We start from the raw sequence: 25,543 nt of genomic DNA on the forward strand, positions 1-25,543 counted from the left end.
AGTTTGAGAGAAATACAAGTTCGAATTTTTCTTTCATTGTCTTTTTACATCAAATTTCCAACAAACACCCTCTACCCTCAGTTCTCCAAGGCCCACCACCACTATCTATCTATCCATCACCACTGTCTCCTCCCTCTCCTCCTACCTCTACCTCCTCTCATCGTCTCCTCTTTTCTCTTCATGCTCTTTCGCCGCCTCCTTCGCCTTCTCCATTTATGAAAACATAGCAACAAACTATATAAATATAACGACAATGTATGTGAAGTAAAGCAATAAGGTAATGAAACTTGCAAGTTGATGAAGAAGAGGTGGAAGAGGGTAGGTGTTGAGAGAGGAAGAGGGGTGAGTGCTGGAGAAGAGGGAGAAAGGACAATAGAAAGCGTGGAGGAGGAGTGAGAACGTATTTCTTTTTTTTTGTGTATATATCATATCATATCATATCATATCATACTCCTTTTAAAAGAGGGAGTTGTGGAAAAACTTTCTATGGACTATATTACCCCTATTCTTTTTTGATATTACATTCTAATCCTAACTAAACTAAATTAATTATTATTATTAATTAATTATATTATATGTCACTTCAAGTTTGTCTAACTTAGTCCCTAAAACTTTCAATGTTATTGTAAACTCTACATCATATTAATTATTACTAATGTACAATAATATATTAATATGAAAATTGCATGTTAATAAATTATTTATGGAAAGAATAAAAAATATAGAATTGTTCTAAAATTATACCCTGACACTCATATAGGAAAAATATAAAAACTTTCTATGGACTATATTACCCCTATTCATTTTTGATATTATATTCTAATCCTAACTAAACTAAGTTAATTATTATTGTTAATTAATTATATTATATGCCACTTCGAGTTTGTCTAACTTGGTTCCTAAAACTTCCAATGTTATTGTAAAATTCTACATCATATTAATTATTACTAATGTATAATAATATATTAATACACAAATTGCATGTTAATAAATTATTTATGGAAAGAGTAGAAAACATAGAATTGTTCTAAAATTGTAACATGTTGCATGTTAATAAATTATTTATGGAAAGAGTAGAAAACATAGAATTGTTCTAAAATTGTAACATGACATTCATATAGGAAAATTACAAAAAGTATCATTGCGTTTAGGTAACATGAAAGAAGGTACAAACATGTAATTTTAAAAAATATTAGGATATTTAAGTGCAGCAAGATACAAGTGGAGGTGTATAACTTTCGTACTATAAATTAATTACAAGTTTGTCTAACTTGGTCCCTAAACCTTTCAATACTACTATAAAACTCTACATCATATTAATTATCACTAATGTATAATAATATATTAATAGATAATTACATGTTAATAAATTATTTATGAAATTAAAGAATAGAAAACATAGAATTATCCTAGAATTATACCATGACACTCATATAGGAAAATTATAAAGAGTATTCTTGCGTCTAGGAAACAAGATAGAAGGTACAAACATGTAATTTTAGAAAATATTAGGATATTAATTTAAGTGCAACAAGATACAAGTGGAGGTATATAACTTTCATAAACTATAAGGTATTTAAGTTCAATGAAGTCTAAAAAGATTTAAAACCTTTGTTAATCACAAATAATTGCATGCGATCCTATTGATAAATAATATTCATCATATAATATGATGCCAGAGGCTTAGCTTATATTTATGTAGTAGAGGAAGTGTGGAAAAATTAAAGCATCATATTTTAAATAATCCCGAGATTTTGAATTATTTTCAGAAATTATATACATTGCTTAGAAAACTTTAGAAGAGGCTTTCGAATGACTACTACAAAGTGTTGGACATCAGATAAATATTGGATAACTAAAATATAGGATATCATATTACAGAAACAAGGGATATGTAAAAAATATCGGATGTCATATGAGATAATATTCATACATAATATAGCATTGTAAGCTATAATCTAATATATTAATAAATTTTAAATATAAGAATTTGCATGAAAATATATGCTTAAAATGTGGGAGAGCTGAGAGCGGAGAGATTTGGGAGACGAATTGTGACTTTTGTGGCTTTCGTAGGTTTTGCTTTTGGTTCCCAAACATGACCCAAACCCTAGCCCATAATCAAATTAAAATGACTCGATTTTGTCGATATCTTCAAAGGGATGTAGTATATCACTCTATGAACTGATTTGGGTTATGTATCCTAAAATTTATCCTATACATCAACTCTGAAAATCTTTTGCTACAAGAATATCTAAGAGAAATTTAATCTTTATTTGTGAAGGGTATGTGATCCTTCTGATTCACCTTGTCTTTCATGATTTGTAATGAATCATTTGACAAAATAAATTAAATTGTTCATTTTAATAGTTCTCACCTTCTTATAAGTTTATGAAGCACGTAGCTTGGGTATGAGTATTGTTGCAGATAATGGATTCTTATAACTCTCAACCTAAATTTTTTAATGTTGTTTGACATTGGATAGATCTGAATTATTTGTTAAAATACTATTCATAGTGCATAATATGTATAAATCATTCTCATATTATATTTTATAATTTTCTGAAACTAGAGAGTAATCGTTTTGACAAATCGATTAATTAGTTGGGAAGATGTAGAAAGACTACATATCGGATTTTAAAATTGATCATATAATTTATGTTTTCTTTTTTGATTGAATTTGCACATTCTGACGAAGAAAATTATAGAATTTTTTTTGAATATTTATAATACTTGATCGCCAGATAAACAACAAGTGAAAGTAAACAACATGTGAAAGTGATTTCTTTATAGTTAAACAAAATTCTATATGACCAGATAAAACCTACCATTTTACTTTGATGAATTCAATAATTTATTTTTATCATTAATAATAATATTTTTTATATTGGTCCCTTACATCATTAATATTTTGAAATTCGATCTTCAAATCATTAAATTGCTCTTAAGTCATTAATATTTTAATTTTTCTGTGGAAGGCAAAATGTTAAAACCAACAAGATATTATACATGGAAATATTCAGAATTCTTTAATATTTTATGATAATCATAAACTTTTTTTGCAAACATGTTATAGTAAATAAATAAACTTAAAATAAATAATTTTGATATTTGACCACGTGCAGTGCACGTGCATTTCACCTAGTTGTATAAAAAATAGAGTGTAGTTGGTGTTTTGGACTTAGAAAGAAAAAACTATTTGAGTTTGAAGGCAAAGACTCCTTTAAAACATAACACGTGCGACTTCACAGCAATGTTCACGTGAGCAGTTGAAAGTCAACCAGCGTCGCCCTCCTCAGCTTCTTGAATTAATGTTGGCTCCAACTGCGCTGAGAATTCATCCGTAGATTCTCTCTTCCCCATCTCATCTCCTCTTCAGTCATGGATCGTGAAGCAGGTGGTATTTTGTTTTTCTTTGGGAGGGAAAAGCCCTAGAACTTAAAAAAATAAAATATAAAAATCGTCGCGCTCCCTCAAAATCCACTAAAAAATTGATTCTTTATGCGTTTCAGTGATCGAGTTCCTTGCGCAAGTCCCACTGCTGCAGAGGCTCCCCAGTTCTTCTCTCCGAAAGATCTCCGAACTCGTCAAGGTCGAGCGTTACGGTGAGATTCTCAATCGATCTCAAATTTGCAATGTTTTATTGATGACGTTTGAGTAGAAGCAAAGATCTGGAAATATCATTATAATGGTTGTAATTTTTTTTTATTTTTGTTTAAAGAGTTTAATGGTTGTAAAGATATTTGGCATTTTTGTGAAGGGTTTTGTTTACAATCCCAAACTTCTACTTTGACTTAATTTTATTACCCATACTGAAATATTTTTAAACCCAACTATAACATGTTGAACCCAAACATAGCTACCTATAAACCAACTATGGCAACTTAGTTCTTATATACCAATTGCCACAACTAAGACATCAGTACAGCAAATGAAACATTAATTCCGGTTTTGAAAATAATTCAGTTTAGGTATTTTGGGGAAGTAATTGAATTGGATGCGAGTGGGTTTAAAAACAAATCTTGTTAAAACTTCTGGTCTATAATTTAAAAAATATATACGGATAACCAAAAGTCTGTTGTTAAACAAATCGAAATTTTGGTCAACTCTTGGAAAATCTGGTTACTCTAGCAGTTTAGCAAGCAATGTTTACAAACAAAATACTCTGATTCTGGCGGAAACTCTGGTTTTATTAATCTGCAACGATGACCTCAGTTTTTCTTACACTAGAGCATGATAATTGTGATTGTCTTCTTTTCTACAGTCCAATAGCCGGTGGTTTGCGATGGGATGGTGAGACAAATTTTTTTTTTTTTTTTTTGGTTGGTTCACAGCCTGTAGCAAGTATATAAAAATTTTTTTTTTTTTTTTTTTGGTTGGTTCACAGCCTGTAGCAAGTATATATGATTTTTGTCACAGAACATCACTTCTATTTGATGGGGTCTATTTCTGGCAGTATGATATGTATATTTATATATTTTATTAACTTAATTTTTGGTCCTAATATCCTCCTGCCTTCTGAATTTCTTCTCTCTGGGCTTGTTTTTGTCTAGATACTGGTGAATATGTTGTACGCGAGGGGGAGTTTGGGGAGGGAATGTACTTTATTTTGGAGGGCAAGGTATGAATACTGACTGCTAGTATTGTATATAATGTTAAAGTAGATTTTAAAATGTTCCATTATTTCAGTAAATTGTGTTATCTTGTAGAGTATCCACTTTTATTTTATTTTTTTCTGTGACAATAATGTGAGGATGCAATAGAGAGAGAATATTTTGAGTATGGATATTCTGTATTCAGAGGATTTGCCTGGCTTGTTATTGGAGAGTTGAAAAGCATGAGCAGATTCTAAAAGAATATACACCATTTCTGCTTCTTTGTTTTGGAAGATGTAATCATCTTACAAAAAATAATTTTTCTTTTTTTTAAGAAGTCTTAGGTGGATTTGTGGGTTTATTTGTGCTTCCTGGTTCATCCATCTTATTAGCTGAAAGCCTGAGACCAAAAATAAATTTCTCTTTGCCTATAGGTCCTAAACCTTGTCAACAACTCATCCCTAAGTTATCTAACTGCTTCTCACTCATTGCATTTTGGGCTATGATGTTTTATGCTTAATCAGATTTGTGTACTTTCTTTTTGTTTATCATCATTAATCAAGTAACTTGTTGTAATGTTTTATGCTTACAACATATGGTGCGGCTAAAATAAGCTATATTCCCAATCAAGTTACTTGTTTGGGAAGCTTGAGCTGCATGTGCATTACAATTCAGATTTAGATCTCTATGTTTCTCCTTACTGATGCTTCGAAGTCTACATTTGGGACCAGGACAAGGATCAGTATAGTTATAGCCATATATATTTTTTTTTGAAAATTTGTGGTTTATCCTGGATTTGATGTGTGAAGTCGTAAGTAGTATGCCAAAGCAACTTCCATCCTTACATGAAAGTATGTAATTTCTTGAAACAAGTAGGCTGGGTTTCATGTTCTGTATTTTTTGATTCCTTTTGCTTTGTTGCTTTACAATATGGAAATGAATGCTAATGCTTTTTTATTTAGAGCATGACTCTTATTCTGACATCTGATTTCTAGCCTACCTGAAGAATTAGGCAGTCAGTTTTCTTTACTTCTGCATTATTTTTATAAATAACCTGAGTGACATCTGCTTGTGGTGTAGTTACTTTTATTTTTCCTGTTTGCGGCATCTTTTGTGGTAATTCTTATGTTTGTTCTTATGATTTTTTTTCTTTGGTTATTTTCCTAATTGTTTGCTGCTATCCTTTGGTGGGTCTGTGGTGATGGTCTTTCATATGGTAGGCTGAAGTTTCTGGGTCTGTAAATACAGAGGATGGCGAGCTTCAATTGAAGAAATATGACTATTTTGGTGGTATAAATTTTATTCCTCAAGAAGTTTTTATACTATGTAGTAACTCTTATTATTATTGAATCCTCTACTTTGTTTGGTAACACTAACCTAGTTTATCAGAATATGAGTCCCTTTAGTCTTTGTCTTATGTTGGGGCAATGTTTTAAATATTGGATATCGGGGAAATATCGGACAACCAAATTCATATCGGATTGCGGATGTTGGAGAAATTTCGGCATATGTAGTAAATATCGGAGTGACATATCGTATGATGTGCATATATAATATAATATCATAAAATGTAATGTTAGCATATACATAATGAATCTAAGCATACAGTAATATAAATAATATATGTTTAGGATCACTAACCAATTTTAAAAACTTATTCAGGGAAAAGAGCCTACTAAAATATTGCTAAAGAACTTCAGAATTTTTGTTAAAAAATCAAAGTAATTTTGCAGAACTATATTGTTCTACAACAAGTCACATACATATCGGCCAGCATATTGGCTGACATGTCGGGGCTATATTGCCAAAAATTGCCAAAAATTGCCAAAAAGTGATAAAGGATATTGAGACCATATCGCTTTTGTTGCTAACCTTATTAAAGGATATATTGTCCGATATACGGCTATATCGGGGATATTTATAGGATATATTGTCCGATATATTGGCTATATTCGGGATATTTAAAACATCGTGTTGTGGGTTAAAGATTTATGTAATTCCATGTATAAATCATACCGATTTTGGAGGGCTGTGAGTTTAAATTACTTGACTGAAAGGGGTTGCTCTACGTAAATGCCAATTGCTAGAACATCTTCTGCAGGGCTGTCAATTTCTTATAGTTATAATGAACTAGAATTTAGAAAGCAACTCGATCTGAAGTCTTGGTGATTTTTTCCTAGAGTCTTTTCAATTTCAATACGTGCTTCGTTTTTTAACCCCTTTTGATCGAAAAGAGTTTGGAGAGAATGCTCCAGAGTTCCTAGATTTACATTTTTGAGAAAACAGTCCTAATTTTATCAAAGTTCTCTGTGTACCACATGTACTGTTGCTTATTTATAGAGGGAATGTATAGGGAACATATGGTTCTTGCCTTTCGTAGCCGGGGAAGTTAGGGAGAAAGAATAAAGTAAAGAGGATGTCAGAAGATGAAGTCCAATACGCATGAGCGAAGAAACTATTTCACAAGTATGTGGGTGAAATAAGCACATTTTTACAAATACCTGGCTTGAAAGTTTAGAGGGTTAGGTGAAGATAGAGCATTTTATGAGAATTATTCATCAGGTGGTAGCAGTGAAGAAAATGGTTGAAGAACTACATAAGCTGATGACTTGTATATGTGCATTCAATGTGAATTCCTTGAGGCATTTGATAAGTATTATTAACCACTTCAGTTCTCGTTTTGGTTGTGTTAGCTCTAGCAAGAGTTACCATGATAGTACTTGTTTTGGTGGGTGCTGCATTATGATTCCACAATACTCATGCTTTACCTTTTACACCTTTTAGTGAAGATTTCCATCTGTGGCTCCAAGGCATTGCCCTTGTATTTGGTTTGATTTAGTTGTTTGGTGGCCTTTATCCTTATTTATACTTGTCGCCGCAGGTACACACATTTGACATTGCAATTGTGTAAGCTTGTCCACTACCTTTATATTTAATATTTTATTTTTCCACTTAAATGTATATAAAATAAATGCCCTATGCGGATTGTTGCTTATTTATGAAATTTCCACTAACATGTTACTCTTATGGAGAGCTAATTAATTATTTTCTTTCACTTAATTTCTGCTTAATTGTGTAGGTCTTCTCTTCTGCATCTCTTTTCTGTTTGACAAATTTATCTGTATTTGATATGTTTACTGAACTTGTAGGCCCATGGTTTTGGTGCTCGTTCCACTGGTCTCATTTTTTTTTTTTTTTTGTGATTCTCATATCACTTGGAAGAGGATGAGGCTATGCATTGTTTTCTTTAGCCTCAATGCCATCAAATTGTTACCTTGCAAAACTGCAGATTTTGTGATATTTTTGGAACTCTAGTTTAACCTCATGGGAGCCTTTGGCATGTCTAAGGTCTCCATCTTAACATGTTTTAAATTTTAACAATGAGGTTTGAACCAAGTACCTTTGGAAACCTGATGCTCTGATATCATGATAGAAAGACACTTTGTCCAATAACCGTAAACTAGTGGGTTTTCAGAAAATAATGTATATTGAGCAAAAGTAAAGAGTATCTTCAGGTGATCCGCCTTGTCATCCTTGAACCATACTGATCCATCAAAGTTATGTTCCAAACCATCCACTGTGGCAGTTTCCGTGAGATGAGCATAACTCTGTAGGAGCTTGAACCGTAGTATTCAGACATACAGGATTCCTTCAAGGAGTGAGAGGTTAAGTCTGGAAAACTGGGGAAAAAAAGTTGACCACATCTTGCTGCAATTGTAAATATTATTGTGATGCAAATTGAAAATAGGAAATGTCCAGATAATTCACTTTATTTAAGTCTTGAATCTTTTGATGTGATCTATTAAGCGGTGTCATTTCAATTGCTTTCATCCAGTGTTATAAATTTAATAACATTATGCATCATTTTCCTTTTTACCAAAAGCGAAAACTAGCTTTGGGTATGTTTTTGTAGTAACAGAATGTTGCCATCCCCTGGTAAATTAAAATTCGTTATGTTCTTGGATTCTTTTTGAGAAAGCTATTTTACCCTATGTTCTCATTACTGGTAGGTACTGATGGTTCTGTCCACCCAGTCAATGTAATTGCATTATCGAAGGTGTGTGCTTACTAGTTCGTGATACAGTAACAGTCACGTTTGATATATTTAGGATGCAATTTTCTGAAGTGAATCCAGACACTGTCTGATTATTCCAATTTGGCAGCTCACATGTATAGTGCTGGAGCATGGACATAGAAATATGTTGCAGCCTCAATCAATATGGAATGCGGAGGGAATACCCAAAGACTTCGCGCTGGTGGAGCAGATATTGCACTTGGAGTCATTAGAAGTAAGTTTGTTTCTTTATGAAAGTGTGAAGATGATGCGATCTTTTGTAGACATTTCACATGATATATGTAGAATTGTAGATGTAAGTTTCACCTTAAATGGTCATTATCTTTAAGCTCCGATCTAAGAAATCAAGTTAACTGCTTCTGGGCACATGCTATAGTTCTTTAATTTGAATTATACAAAACCTAAAATCATTGATTATAGGTGAGATGCATTCGAAATAAACTCTTCTTTTGATGGATTCTATAGAGAAAATAGAAAAGGCAAAAGATCATTATTCATCTAACGCTAACCTCTCTTAAATAGAGATTAGGAGAATATTACAAAATATGTATAAGATAAAATCATATTTAATCACATCTTACAATATCTCAACAATATTTACTAAACCTACTAATATCAAATTATCAATAATTTCTAACACTCCCTCTCAAGTTGGAGCGTATATACTATATATGCCTAGCTTGTTACAAATGGGAACAATATAGCTATTCGCAAGAGCTTTGATAATGTCATGTTTGTCTAGAATACTTGAAGATGTCATCAATTAGAATATTGTGGTCACAGCTAGTAAAAATCCTAGACAGGTAAGTCAATAGAAGAAGTCTTAGACAGGTCAGCCAGTAGAAACTCTTGGCGGGTAAACCAGTAAAAACTCTAGGCAGGTTAGGCAATAGGAACCCTAGATAGGTACGCCAGTAAAAATCGTAGGCTGGTAAGCCAATAGAAGAAACCCTAGGCGGGTCAGCCAATAGAAAGAATGTCTAGAAAGAATGTCAAAATCAACTACATACTTTTGCATCCAACCATCAGAAGATGACCAAGAGCGATATTGTTCATGGTAAACACTATACGACGAACAGTACTATTTTTCCTTTTGATGTTAGGGTTTCTCAGAGTAACATTTTTTGTTGAAGTTCAACAAAGATTTAGTAAACAAATGATGTAGAAATCAAAGATATTGTCGAATCCGCCGAAGATGTTGTAGCTGCGGAAAATGTTGTTGATGTTGTAGAAGTCATTGGTGCCATCAAAGATGTTGTCGTAGACACCGAGGGGAGCATGAAGGCCACGCAAAACCCCCTCAACAGCCTCAAAATTTAGAAAGATGGGAGAAGTTACTAGGATCGAGTAGGTTCTGATGCCGTGTAGAAAAAATAGAAAATGCAAAAATAACATTATTCATCTAACCCTCACCTCTCTTAAATGGAGATTAGGAGGATATTACAAATAGGTGTGAGATAAGATCAAATCTAATCACATCTCACAACATTTCAACAATATCTAAAATGTACCAAATCTATTAATACCAAATTATCAATAATATCTAACAGATTCTTCCTTTGCATTATTTCTTTATAAGACCTAATCCTCTGGTAGATCAAGGTCTACACTTTCAATCGATTATATTGGACGACTGCATTTAACATAAGTTGATCGTTTAGTGTATATTCTCACATGCTATGGTTCAACAAATCAAGTAGCTTTACTACCTTTTTATGCCTCTCATTTTAACAACTGTAGGCTGATGTAGTAAAGAAGAAACTGAACTGTCACCAAACCATGAAGATTGCTTGTTTGGTTTTCCAGGTTCTGACCATTGTTCATGTTGGTAGAACAGAGTTGTATACATGAAGAAAACTTGAGATAATAATTATATATTATAATATTAAACACTTGCTTATCATAAATGCCAAGAAGTAATATTTTGGTTAGGAGGTATAGTTCTTTTTTCATGGGCCAAGGTTTGATTCCTTTTACAAGCATTTTTTACGTAGAAAATTCGTGATATTTCTGAATTGGACAGTTCATGTACACCTGTTTGCTTCTGTTAATGCAGGCAGAATCTGTGTTTCATCCTTTCTGCCTAATACTTTCTAGTTTTCATGAAAAAACCTTGAGATCTTTTATTTCTGATTGAATGCCATCTTACCAACCAGCTTGGTCCAATTCAACACTACTTCCAGCACCTATGTTGTGTTTTACTGTTTTGTATATTAGTAATATATCATCACACAATTTAAGTACACAGATGTATTTAGTTAAATTGCATTGAAGTTGAAATCAGTGACCATAAGGATAGATTATGTTGAGAAAACTTGATCAAATTGTTCTTCCCCATGTTTTTGGAATGGTACTGCTTCATCGTGTATCATTCATTTAAACAAGCATTCTAATGTTAATTATGCTTATGATCCTTATTTTATTTTTTGAAGGTCAATTTATTTCGTGCATTTACTGTGCCAGATTCTCCAAATTTTCAACCAGTTTATGGAGGACAATTAATTGGACAGGCATGTTTCCACAAGTGCTTACTTATTTTTATTTCCTCTTCCTGTGTTGATATACTTGTTCTCTGAATTTAGAGATATTCTTAGGTGTGTATGTACTTAAATATTTATGAAGAACAATTTAGAACAGCACACCATCCTTTTGATGATCAACACCTCTCATCTTTATCAAATCCAAAATTGTCCAAGAATGGGAGATCATGGAATATGAAATCGTTTTCCGAAGCATTGCGGATTTGTTGGAATTTTTCCTACAACTGCCTAATTGTTTTTCGTGACCAATTTATAGATGGAAGTATTAAATGTCTTGGGATCTCATTCTAGACTAAGTTGGACATGTTAAGATGGATCGCAGTATTATCCATGGGATGGTCCCGCACTAGGTTATCATGAAAGTTTGTATCATTGGATTGTCATTGGAAACTTTCCCTATAGATTTGTAGAATTCTATCATGCAATTTAGACATAAATTTGGACTTCAATAGATGCATTTCCATATGTGTATACATGATGGGACTTGTTCTATGTTGCCCAGGTAAAAGGATTGATGTTGGACTTTCATTTATCCAGTTCTTCAATGATCTTACAAACGGGTTTGTCTAATCTTTTACCTGTTGGGAGGGAGAGGATTCCCCCATAGGTAATCTATTGTGTGCATATATGCTTCTATGATGTTTCGATAATGGTAGGAGATGTTTTAATTACATTCAGGTTTGGAAGGGGGTGACAGGGTGGGGGGTTGGAGGAGGTGGGTAAAGGGGGGAAAGAGAGAATTTGGGTGGTTTCGAACTAAATGTTGAAGATATCTACTATTTGTCATTAAAAGACCATACTAACGGTATTGGGCAGGAGTGGATCAACATTCTTAAAACTCAGTTAATATGGTTGATGTGTAGTAGTACATACATATGTCTTCAAGCCCTCATCTTTATATAACTAGTCTTTTTTGGTACCACTTGACAAGACAGGGACCAGTATTTATATGTGTGTATATTTGGGACGTGGACTCCATCCATTATCTGTACAAGTTAGGCTTGGATGAAGAGATTTATTATCTGAGAACTTTGCCTGTCATATTTATGGATCCAATTGCATCTTGTCTGGGATTCCACCATATACCTCTGTAAAATTTACCACCCTAATGTTTAAGTTTTTCTATTTTATCTTCTCCATTTATGATTGGTAGGTTCCATAGAGATCTGGATGTGACTAGCTCACTTTAGATGTCATTGTTGTGTTAGACCCTAGAGGGGGGGTGATTAGGGTCTTATGCTAATCTAATCCGATTTAATGCCAATTAAAACTAATTAATAAGTTATCCTAGCAAGTATAGAATACAACAAGATATGTAAGCTAGGATAAGCAATATGAACAAGTGAATATATCCTATCAATGAGATATTACAAATATATGAGCAAGGATATATGAACTAACACAAGGGTAAAATAAACAATCTACACAAGTGATAGGGTAATATGATGAGCAATACACAAAGGCGATATAAGATATGAAAACGAGAATAAGAACTCCTCAAGTGCTCGATTACAACCTCTCCCTAGGTTCGTCAATCGACGCCACTCCTATTGGATTTGACCCCGTCTCTCTCTCCTCACACTTCTCTCGGTGTACAAGTGTATTACAAGTGATTCTCACAAATAAAAGTCAAATACAGTAATTTGTTCTCAATTGACACGTGAGAACACAATGAAGCTCACACTCACTAAATCACACTCCACAAACCCACAATATATAATATGAAAAATATCAAGCTCAATAAATGTGTGATAATAGTGAATCAAATTCAATAAATAACTTAAATGAATATAGCTAATCAAATGAAAGTGAAATAATAAGCTATATGGAAAGAGTTTAGAAAAACTTCTCAATGAACAAGAGGAGCTGAAGAGTATGATCCCAATGGAATATGAGAGCCTCTTCTTGTTGTAGAGAACTTTCACTTGAAAACGGATTAACGAAACAGCTCTTAAAACAGCCCTTAAACGCGATTAAAACTTTGCTAAACAGTAAACTTGGATTTCTTAGCTTTTTTAGAAGAGGAGCAGCAATTGGGTATATATAGCTCCCCAATACAACAGCTAGAAGTGAGAAAAAGACGAAAAAACCCATTTGAAAAACTAGCCGTTAGGCTCAGTTTGTTAACTCGTCGGTCGACCGGTACGGTCGACCGATTAGTTCAAAAAAAAAACGTGAGAAAACAAGTTTTGAAGCTGGCGGTCGACCGACGTAATTTTCGGTCGACCGAAGGTAAATTTCGGGCGACCGACGTAAATTTCGGTCGACCGGAAAACTTTGGGAAACTTTCTTAGAAACAGACAGTCTGTCGGTCGACCGTATCGGTCGACCGAAAACTGATATGAGAAAATTGACAGGTTTTTGGGGAGTTTTGAAAAATCGTTAAAAATATCAGATCATATCCAAAATTAGTGAAACTTTGGGGAAAGTTTATAAATTATGAAATAAGCATGTTTGAAAAGAAAATTTTGGAAAAACATTTTTCGTTTGCTAAAACTCCCTGTTATTGAAAACAGCTTAGAAAACCTGTAAATTTACGAAAGTGAAATTTGATTCAGACATGTAAATATTCACATATATATATTTGCATATATTATACGTATATAGTGAAACATGAAAGAGCTGTAAAAAAAAAAGGGATAGAGATATTTTAGCAACGGTTAATGAAAAATCATTTATATGATAGAAAACGTTATAAATCGTGTTAAGTGTATATATATTGAGCTTGAATACAATCATACAATATATGTAGGTAAACTAAACATATACCTAGGTAGAACCACACAAAAAGAACTTGAATCTTTAACGCTAGATTGACTTGTGAACTTGAAATACCTGAAAAGAAACTAGAAACACAAAAACACTAGAGAGATTATTAGTAATGAATTGTTTGCTAAATCATCATCAAAACTATAGGGTCAACATGTTGGTCCCAAACCTTGGATCATTCATGAGTCTCAGATCTTGGATCATTATGCTTGGTGGGTCATACAACAGCAACTTCAGCAATAATGATTTTCTGAATGAATGTTCAACTGTAAGCAGAATGCGCTGGTGCTATTCTCAGTAGCCTTATAATTCTAAGAAAGATGACAACTGTTGTATCTTGTCAATAACTTGTGAAGTACTTGTATCTATGAACAACTTTCACGTCCAAGGTAAATGAATAGTCCCACATGAGATATGACTGACTAGAATGGTCTCTGGAGCATAATAATTTTTAATAACTATGCTAATCTTATATAGTTAACATTTATTAGGAAGGAATCATGGAAAGTTTTTTATTTTAAGCATATTGAAGCTGGTGCGATTTTATTATGACTGACATTCATAGTTTTTCTGAGGGCACACAAATGATATCAAAGGCAAATACTCGCAGAAATTGTGCAAATCAAAGTGCCTCACGGAGCTAAGTACTACTGGACGAAGTGTCATCACATAAAAAATAAGGTGGGGACTATCTTTCGGTTTTGTAGAGCCACCTCTAGAGTCTATGGATGCCAATTTTAGAATCTTTCATTTCCTGTTGAAGTGTTAGTGTGGGATTGATGCTGTACCTAATCACAGGGAAGTATGCACACCTCAGTGAAGTGACATGAGATTGTGCTTCGATGTTCATGAGCTCAGTTCCTGGGGAAAGTGGCTTGCTGCTGTACCTGACAAATTTGTTGGTTATCTGTACCGAAGCATAAAAGCTTATTCTTTAAACTCTTCAACTTATGAATATATCTTTTGATTCTTTGTGAATTTCTGATTCAACTTTATGGTACTATGCTGACAAGCCTCAAAGTTCCAAGAGAAAAAATGCAGCTGCCTTTTCTTTACATTAGTTCTCGAACTATTTGTAACTATGCATAATGCTGATATTTAACCCTGAAACTTATGCATATATCGTGTTATGCGCTGGGTATGTCTGATATAAGTTTGTGATGTTGTGCACTCATGAGCCTCACGGTTTGAGAGGAAATATAGCAGCTGCTGTATCTTGGGAAGAAAATAAACTTTTTGTATCTGCATTATACCAAGTCTTAATCTTGCAATATGTTCATTTATTTTTTCATGTTCTTGCATGTTCTAATAAACCTTTTTTACATGATCTGGTTTTGTAGGCACTGGCAGCAGCATCGAAGACTGTGGATTGTCTGAAATTGGTGCATAGTGTGCATGTTTCTTTTCTTTTGGCTGGAGATAACAAATGTAAGCAAACCTTTTCTAGGGATATCTCCATCGACATTTGGTTCTGTTCTTCATATTCCTTTAGTATTTTGTTTGCTGTAAGATTTCTTGTCTCATGCTTGATAGGCAAATCCTGCATACGTCCAAGGTATGTAATTTTTTCCCCAAAATGTGCGCTCAAAATAAAAGTGATTTCCATTTTTTTAAGTCTTAACTGCACTTAAATACCCTATAGTCCCCCTACTTTGCATGTATATACCTTCACTTGTTTTTGGCATTACTTATTTACCCTAAAGTTTTTACAACTTTGGCTTATATACTCTCATTTGTTTTGAAAACACTTTTATACTGTAAACTTTTTAAAACTTGCACTTAAATACCCTAAGGTTATTAAAACTTGCACTTACATGCCCTTAGTTTTGCACACTAGAGGGTATTCAAATGCAAGTTTTAAAAACTTTAGGGTATCTACATGCAAGTTTTAAAATATTTTGGGTATATAAGTAGAAGTTTTAAAAACTTTAGGGTATGTAAGTGCTGCCATAAACAAGTTAGGGTATATAATTGAAAATTTTAAAACCTTTAAGATATATAAGTGCTTTGAAACTATAAGGTCTTTAATTAAGCCTTTTTTTATTATTGTTCTTGTCTCACTTGGATAGTTTTTCCTATTTCTTATTTCCTTTTGTATACATCTAAGTTTATGCTAATATGACTACATTTTGATTTCCTTGCATTTTAAGATTATAGTTACTGGGAATTCAAGTTTGGATCACATCCTACGAGCTACTGTTATATGATATCTCAAATGTCCTGGTTTTTCTATGGCCATTAAATTACAGATGAATGACCCACAATAGCATAGCAGAAGAGGATATATTATGATATACATATTCTGGGCCCAAATAAGGCAAAGGATGCTATTCGAAGATTGTAGAATATAATACATGAAAGAAACAAGTTTGTAGGTTAAAAACGGGAGAAAAAATGTTTTGAAGAGAAGAAGACAGCAAGCATGTGCCTGAGGCTTGCTACTTGTAGTTTCTGCTAGTATATCTGCTGAAACATATACAGAAAATGAGTACAATATGGTCAATGCTCATTTCCGAGCTAGAGAATAGATATTAATCATTCCCAGCTTCTTACATAGCTTAGCAAATTAGGATGGTTTAGGATTTCTATATAATAAATTTATATATTCTCTGGTCTGGAAATAAGAAAGTTATCTGTTCACATTCTTTCTTCTTATGTAGCCGTGTTGTAGCTAAGACCATTGCCTTCCAGGGAGAGCTTCCTTCTATATTGTCTCAGGGGTGTGTGGTTTTATGGGAACTCAACAACAGTTGGGAATAGTCTTGGATTTATCAGCAGAGGCCCTCATTTCTCTAGAAAGGATAGGCTAGGCATCTAGTCCCAAGCAACAAGTGTAAAGAAGGCAAAGTTCTTTACATGCTTTTATAGTGGAGCTTACACCAAGATCAACAATATCTTTTAAACAATAAGTGGAGAGATGTTGTGCTAGGTCAACTCAGAGCACTGGGTGGATTACGGGCAGGTAAACCAAGTGTTGAGTTTGAACATTGAGCTATTATGGATGGTACATATGAGGTACATATGAGCTGATGTAGCTGAAGTATTTGTTGCAAGAAGTTGGAGTTGGAGATCAACATCTGTTGTCTTGCAATGTGCTAATCAGATTTCCTTCTGTATAGCTAATAATCCATTATTTTATGAGGACAAAGCATATTGAAATTGATTTCCATCAGAGAAGGTTTTGGAAGAAGTGACTTATATATCACATGTGAAATCAATTGAGCATTTTATGGATTTTCTTACAAAACTATAACGGGGCCTTGTGTTGTGTGTTGTGTGTTTGGGGGGGGCGCAGGGAAGTTAAGTAGAGTATATTTCAATAAGCTAGGAGCATGTGATTTTAAACCAAATCCCTCTGATACCAATTATTGGAGAGCTAGCCTCTCAACTGATATCAATATGACACCGATTGTAAGGGTTTTACTTTAGATCCTAAACAATAAATTTAGGGTTTTGCATAATAACTTTATGGCAAGAGATTAATAACAAACAAACATCCACCAGAGGAGGGAGAGATTTCTTTACTAACTTCATTTTTTTGGGATAAGGATTTCTTTATTAACTTGAAGAAGAGTATCAATGTTTTTCTCTCGTTGATCCTCACAAGAGTAGTCTCTCCAGTTTCTTTTGAATCCTTATAAGAATAAAAATCTTTCTCTTGTCAATCCTCACAAGAGTAATCTCCTTTTCGTATACAATATTTTTCTCTCGTTGATACCTCACAAGAGTAGTCTCTCCAGTTTCTTGTAAATCCTCATAAGAATAGTAACCTTTCTCTTGTCAATCCTCACAAGAGTAATCTCCTTTTCTTTATCTTATTTTTTTCATCATCTTCTTGATCTTGAAGGCTTGAGGAAATATCCTATAAATGGGGTAGAATTTGTGGGCCCCAAGAAGACCATAAGATCCCAATTAGAATAGGATTTTGACTGTGCAGAAAAAGCCCGCGCAGTCCGAGAGGCAGTCAGATCACACAAAACTCACTGTTGGTAGACCGGCCGATCCAACTGCCCAAGGGTCATTGACAATGGACCGTATGATCCGACTGCTGCTGCTGCTCTGCTGTTTTCCTGTTGCTGCTTGCCGCTGTTTCTACTGGCTGCTGCTAGTGTCATTTGTGCCACTTCAGCATATGATATATAACCTACTCCTTGGGAGACTTTTCAATAAAAAGGACAATGGTGTATTCATGATAACTTTGTAACATGTATAAATTTTATAAAGTGGGATAACAGCTATTTGCGAACAACTAGGCACATAAATGTTTGGCATAAAACAACTAGTTTTCTTGAAAAATAGTGATCCTTTTGTATCTTAAACTGAGAGGCAGTCAAACATTGACATGGTACTCTCGCATTGGCTGGTAAGCTGATTTTCTTTGTTCATGTCAATCATTAGAATCCTTCGGACTTTAATCACATTTTTACGTACTCATGTGTCTTGTCTATTTCATTTTGCCAGTTCCAATTATATATCAAGTTTATCGTGCACGTGATGGTAAAAGCTTTGCCACCAGACGAGTTGATGCAAAACAACACGGCATTGTCATTTTCAGTTTAGTTGCTTCATTTCAGGTTCTTGTGAAATCTTAAAATTGTTGAATATGCTTGTGAATATTTTCTGACTATCAATCACTTAGAAGGTGTATCAAATGTGAATCTAAGAGAACCTGTATCCAGGAGTTTGTTTCTGAGAAACCTTTCACATCTTGCTTTGCCTTACATTGAAGTCCATCTAATTTGTGACTTTGAATCTTTTTCAAATTGTATACTCCATACTTATTATCTTCCAATTAGTTCAACTAGTCAAGTACTTAAGACCACTTAATCATTTGATTTTGCATTCATAAGTTATGGAGAACAATCTCTTGATAACCTTACATGATGACTTTGATGCATCCACCGGGTCTATGTGCAATTAACCCTTTTTATTAGGTTGAGTTGATATCAGCTGGAAGAAACCAACACACAGTATTGAAGTTTTCAAAAAGAGAAGCAGTTTCTGTGGCTACTTTTTTTGCTTAAGTTAAGGAGCCCTAAGCATAGAAAGAAGAAATCCAATCAATATATTATCTAGAGCAGGAAATCCAATCAATATATTATCTAGAGCAGACTGATTCTTCAACCCCAGGTGGAACTATTTTAAAAAAACCTTAGTAGCCCAGTACCATTATCTTCACCTTATTCTTCAGCTACTACAATTAACTTAGCAAAAGCTCTAAAATGTTCAAATTAGGGCGATAATTAGCAATCACAAAAATCCAATTTGTACATAATTTTTGCATCAAATTTGTTTGCTGCAGAAAGAAGAAGTAGGCTTTGAACATCAAGAAGCTTTCATGCCTAAGGTGCCAGCTCCAGAAGCAGTAAGTATGTCCTCATTTCTTTGTAAAAGTTTGAATCTATTACTTTTTAACACATATAATTTCTGTGTAGCTACCATCAATGGAAGAGCTACGAGAGAGACGCATCAGGGATCTTCGCCTTCCACCGTAATTTTCGTTACAATTTGGAAAGCTATTGTTTTAGCGTCTGTACTTTGTTGTTTCTCCTCTCCATGCAATGAATTTGTCGTATGTTTCAGAAAAATCTTTGTTTCTTTTGCTTTTATACCCCCCCTAATCTGTCCTATTTGCAAATTCTCCCCAAATCTGCATATTGCTAAATTTCCCCTACATTCTATTATACCCCTTTCATCTAATGCCGTTAAAATTTGTAGGGTAACTTAGCAAGTATGCATATTTGGGGGTTAAATCTGCAGATAGGGTAGAATTGGGTGTATATAAGAAAAAAACAATTTTTTTTAGGTAGGGGTCTTTTTGTCATTTCACGTCTTCTCACTTTGAAATTTAACGGTGTTAAATGAGAGGGGTATTTTTGCTCAATGTCAAAAAATGTAGGGGGAAATTTGCAAATATTCAGAATTGGGGGCTAAATATGCAAATAAGATAGAGTTCTGGGTGTATTGGTAAAAGACCTATTTTAAAGAGTATCTGTTTAATGGCCATCAACTAGCCACTTTACACTTAAGCCGCAGATATTGAGTGACTAGTGTTCGACACTTTCATCAATTTGTGATGGTTTCTTATTCGTATGATCCGTCATAATTTGGCACTAATTTAGAAATAATACTTAACCCAATAGCAATTTCACATGGTGTAACTTTTGCAAGAACATCTTTGTCTATGAGGGGAGATGTAGCCTTGAGTGTTAATTGGTATGCAAGGATCTCTAGCCTTTTGTTTTACCATTTAGGTGTAACAATTGTTTTAAATATCTCTGATGTAGGCGATATGTCAATCAATATATCATTTTATAAGGCTTACTACAAAATGATATGGTCTCAATAACCTTTATCCTTTTTGGGCAATTTTTGGGTGATATGTCCCCTACATTGATGATATATCAGCGGATATGCTTGCCGATATCCTTTTCTATGGCTTGTCACAAAGCAATATAGTTCTGAAAATTTTTTGTTTAGCAAAAATTCCAGCACCATGAAGTTTTTAGAAAATTTCTAATAGGCTATTTTCCCTAAGTGATCCTGAACGTATATTATTTTTATTTTTGTAGCCTTATATTTCATTAAGTATGTTTAGATTACATTTAAGACATTATAGTAGATATGAACATCATCCGAAATGCCACTCCGATATTTACTACTACATATTCCCGATATTTATCCGATATCCGCAATCCGATGTTAGCATATTTCTCTGGTATCTGATATTTAACACCTTGGTTGTAAAGTCTATGAAAACAACCTTGTAAAGGATTCCTTATAAAACCTTAATGTATTACAATCAGTTAGTTACATTAATTTCACTCATCTAGGCAAGCTTTATTTTTCTTATGTGTATTTAGTGTTGGTAAATATCCCAATTATGTCTATCCTCTTGCAACAAATACATGGACATGACATTGTGACTAGTTTTCATCATCATTATCTTTCTTTTTTTCGTGCATTTTGAAATTAGGTTGCCTTCTATTGGCTTCTACAATTTTGTTTTTTAAGAAGTATGGCAGCTGTTACTTATAGAGACATTCTGAAATCTGCCTTTTCCTATGTTTCACACGTGGCTGCAGTTTCTCATTCCTATTATGAGAGGTAAAATTTACTGTACCACTGAATTGAATAAAATTTCTACATGATTAGTCAAGAATTCAGTTCAGGTTTGTATTCTGCCTGTTTGATAAACTCTTCCTCAAGACACAGTTTTATGCTTTTATGAAATACCCTTATGTTGTAAATACCATCTTGAATTCTCCTACTGGGCTATCGTTTTTTCATCAATTTTGAGGAAAGAGTTCTAACACCTAATTATTATTTAGATCTTACCAGAATATGGTTACTAAGGAAGTATTTGTTCCCTGGCCCATAGAGATACGATTTTGCGAACTCTATCCTTCAAGTCCTCTTCCACCACGGTTAGATCCAAACTGGCCTTTTGTTTTTCCTTTTAAATTTCTTAATTAATATTTATTATGAAATAATTCTTGAAAATTCATCTTACCGTTTGTTAAAATTGGCCTTTCATTTCAGTATGAATTATTGGTTTAAAGCAAGAGGAAAGCTTTCTGATGACCTAGCTTTGCATAGGTAAGCGACCTTATCATGATGCATTGCAGTTTGGCTTTTCATTTTTCAATCTGTACATTGTGTTGATTATATGCTTGAATCAATGTGTTACTAATTACAGCATATAACCCTGAGTTTTTGTTAATTTGAATATCCTCCTTTTTAGGCCTTTTTGCTGTCTTCTCATTTAAACTATTTCCTTGAATCCTTTTTTGTTTATCATCACTGTTATGTTCTCATGAAAAGTAACCACTATGGTTGTAGCTCCTTTTTTCCACATATTTAGTTTTTTTTTCCCTTGCCCTAGAAATATCAAATTATGGAGTACCACCTGTGATGCTGTTATTTTGTTCACAAATGAGTTGACTTGATTAGGTGGTTCTTTGTCAGCAGTAATGATGAAATGCACTGGCCTTTAGATATGATCAATATGCATGATATTACTATTTGTTTGATCCAGACGCCTCCTTTATATGAAGAAGTTTTGCTGATGTTGAACCTGCTAAGATAGTATGGCTACAAAGATTCAGGGAATTGTAAGGAAGGTAACATGGGATAGCTCCTCAAGATCCAGTCAAGGCAAACTTTGATGTAGTGGTGGTTATTGTGGTGGTGGTGATATTATTGTCATTGTCATTGTTGTTGTTGTTGTTGTTGTTGTCATCTTAAAGGTACTAATAGTATTTGTTAACAATATAACCTTCGTCCCAAACTTTTACAATCAACATATGGATCCTATTCTTTCATTCAATGTTGTTAAGGGAATCTCCTCCATTAAGTTAACCACTAGCATATCCTTCTTAACTGCTTCCAACCAAGTTTGCTGCGGCCTACAGCTAATCCTCCTTGCTTCATTAATTGTAACCTTATAACTTCTCCTAATTTGTGTATTTCTCTTTTAAACATGATCAAACCATCTCAATTGATTCTCTTTTCTATTCTCAATAGCACCAACACCTGACAATTGACATTTGTTGGAACGCATGCATCCTTCCCTATCTCTTAGTGAAAATCCACATGCTCATTGTAACATTCTCATTTCTACTACACTCATATTTTGCCCATGTTTTTTAATAGTAAAACATCATAATTCATAAAGCATTACTAGTAGTTATATCCTATAGAGTTTTTCTTCAACCTCACGAGTATTCTATGATCACATAGGACTTAGGAAGCACTTGATTTTGAGTGGTGTTGAAGGACACCCTGCCACTACATCAAAACTTGACATTATGATGAGGGTGGAGGATATAATTTTATGCTTTAACAAGTTGATAAACCAATTATCCTTAGTCTCAGTGTTTTGATGAATGATTGATACCAATAGAGAACTGATTACTTTCGGTATTTATCAATTATCAATGTTTTTTTTTTCATTTTCGTAGTTTTAAATGATTTTCCATGTATTCCTTTTTTTCTTTTTCCTTTTTTTGGGTTCTACTACTTTTAAATCCTTTAAACTCTAGAGATCTAACTCGCATGTTGCGCTTTAAATATGATAAAGATTGAAGTCAATGCACTAATCAGCTGCAGATTCAGTAGTTAAATCTATTAAACAGTACAATAACTATTTTGACTTATAAATACACACAAACTACAATAACTATTTTGACTTATAAATACACACAAACTAAGTACTGAAACATGGGGCGTATTCTTTTACTTGTGAAAATGATGTGGAGCGTGCCATATGAGTTATCCTGTTGCTGATAAACTTCTATTTTGCTAATTTAAGATGAACTGATCTTTAATTGTCTTAGTTCTGATCATTGCAGAGTTTTTTCCCCCAACTTTATTACGTCCTCTAATTAGTGCATATAATGCACCTTATATCTCAGATGCGTCATAGCATATGCTTCAGATTTTATATTTGCTGGTGTTAGCAATTATCCTCACCGCAAGAAGGATCAGAAGACAACAACGTTTAGTTTGGATCATGCGTATGTATCAATGAACTTAATCTCCTTACTGTAGACTAAGCTTTGGTTTTTATTCTCTTGAAAAATAGTGCTAAGATGGTAAGGTTCACAACTAAACCTGATTATGCTCTTCAGACTACCATCAACCTGCATTTTCTGCTATTTCAAGTAGGGCAGAAGACCTTTCTTATAAAACCTCTTAGTGAATTTAGTTTCTTTATGAAATCTGTCCGAGTTACTTTTGAGCAGAAGATCCATGTCCTTTGTGCATGCTTTTGCCTTTTGGAAAGGAGGATCTAAACCTATTTCTGTTTTTCAAATTCACGTGAGGTCACTCGTTTAGTATATTCACTTTGTTCATTTCTTCCTTGAGCATTCACATTTGCAAACTTGACACAACCGCACAGGTAACTGAGGATCTATTATAGACAATTTTTTGGTAGTGCATCACATTTGATATTTATGTGATGAAGGAATCATCAACAAGAGATGATAACGACTCTTAACATCCTGTTTGTTCTCTCTTCCTTAGGATGTGGTTCCATAGGCCTTTCAGAGCTGACGACTGGTTGCTATATGTGGTAATTATCTCGGACCTATTTCCGATTTATTCAAAACAATTGGACATGGTCATATTCATGTTGAAGTTTCATGTTTTTGTAGATAGAGAGCCCTATTGCCTATGGAGGCCGCGGATTCTCTTATGGCCGGATGTTTAACAGGAAAGGAGAGGTAATTTTGTTTCCAAGTTATTAACTGCCCGTTTAGTGCTAAAAAGGCTTAGGTCATTTTATCTGTTTTATGTACAGCTTGTTGTATCATTGACTCAAGAGTCTCTTACAAGGAAGTTGAAGCCGAGCAAAGAAGTTCCTAAATCAAAGCTCTAGAGCTCATCTGCAGGTAAAACAGTTTCTTTATTTCGGGTAAATTTCACAAAGCGGCTTCAATTTAGGGTGTTTTTTGCGCCCCCCCCCCGCCGCCCCGCCACGCCGCGCTGAAAAAAAACAACTTTGCGAAATTAAACAGAACCACCCTGAGAAAGATAAAAAGTCTAAAATATCCTTATTACTATTTACCTAGCATATCCCCAAAAAAACTCCCTTATAGCAAAATCTAGAAGTGCATAAAAGGAAAACTATCTAAAACATGTCACATGCAATTTAATCTAATTTTCTAAGTTCTTTTCTCTAATTTTCTAGGTTAAGGAGTGTTTGTGCAAAACACCCCAAAAATTGATGAGCTTTGTGAAATTTACCTTCTTTGTTTTCAGTCTGCAATTACTTCCTAGTACCATGTTGGTTATAGTCTATCCTCTTTATTAAGGAATTATGATGCGTGTGCAGGATGATGCTACCAATCCTTGGACCTTAGTTGCATGCCCATTCATGAGATACGTGAGCCTAAACAAGGACAGGGTTCTATATTTAAACGGAGAAATGCAAGCTATTTGATGTTCATTTTTATGGGAGAAAGGGGAGGGATATTTTTATTATGGGTAAATCAGATTTTTTTATGGTTGACATTAGTATATATCCTCCCCCAAAAAAGTCTAATAGTATATTTGTCCAGAGGCATCAAGTAAAGCATGTGTACTTTAAGGAGATGCATCTAATCGTGTTGATAGAACCACAATGCTTTGGTGCTCCAAAATTAGGATAGCTTTTTTATTTTTTAAATGTAAAAAAAAAAGGAAAGGATTGAAAAAGAGGAAGGGTTATTTTTAACCTTTCACTGTTAAATTAAATATTTTCCCTTTCCTGTCAAATCTTTTTCAGAACTATCCTAATCCACTTAAAGCTACCCCCTAGTCCACTCAAAAAAAAAAAAAAAAAACATCGGGACGCAAATTGTAAGAGCTTTTATCGCAAAAATTTTAGGCAATCTTGAAAAATGAAAGTATGATAGAAAAATTATTATCTTGAGAAAATAACTAAATGAAATAGTATCGACACAATTTTGTTAGATCTTATTGTATGTTATTTGAAAGCTTATTTTTTTTTATTGAACCAATTAACTAATTATTTGTACATAAGTTAATTTTTTAAGAAAATAAATGATGCTAATATT

At 33.7% G+C, this 25,543-nt stretch overlaps 1 protein-coding gene across 3 annotated transcripts; it reads left to right on the forward strand.

Annotated features, from left to right (window-relative positions):
- Positions 3,239-25,108, forward strand: LOC109826318 (acyl-CoA thioesterase 2-like). Of its 3 annotated transcripts, XM_020393336.1 has the most exons (18): positions 3,241-3,397; positions 3,513-3,605; positions 4,554-4,621; positions 5,816-5,885; positions 8,606-8,652; positions 8,759-8,884; positions 11,103-11,180; positions 15,320-15,407; positions 18,441-18,553; positions 19,282-19,344; positions 19,415-19,470; positions 21,311-21,406; positions 21,522-21,578; positions 23,396-23,497; positions 24,009-24,057; positions 24,140-24,208; positions 24,286-24,376; positions 24,820-25,108. In XM_020393336.1, the coding sequence occupies exons 1-17, from the start codon at positions 3,382-3,384 to the stop codon at positions 24,361-24,363; spliced, it is 1,269 nt and encodes a 422-aa protein (XP_020248925.1). In that variant the 5' UTR covers positions 3,241-3,381; the 3' UTR covers positions 24,364-24,376; positions 24,820-25,108. The 3 variants fall into 3 exon arrangements, with proteins under 3 accessions (XP_020248927.1, XP_020248925.1, XP_020248926.1); XM_020393338.1 differs by lacking the exon at positions 23,396-23,497 and having other exon boundaries at positions 3,239-3,397; XM_020393337.1 differs by lacking the exon at positions 11,103-11,180.

This window comes from Asparagus officinalis, chromosome 10 (genome assembly GCF_001876935.1).
Source record: "Asparagus officinalis chromosome 10, Aspof.V1, whole genome shotgun sequence".
Classification (NCBI taxonomy): Eukaryota; Viridiplantae; Streptophyta; class Magnoliopsida; order Asparagales; family Asparagaceae; genus Asparagus; species Asparagus officinalis.

Excerpts from the sequence above, each read along its gene's own strand:
- LOC109826318 (XM_020393336.1), top strand. Across the intron at positions 15,408-18,440 it reads TTTGGCTGGAGATAACAAAT|TTCCAATTATATATCAAGTT; the intron begins GTAAGCAAACCT and ends TCATTTTGCCAG. Across the intron at positions 19,471-21,310 it reads AGGGATCTTCGCCTTCCACC|ATCTTACCAGAATATGGTTA; the intron begins GTAATTTTCGTT and ends ATTATTATTTAG.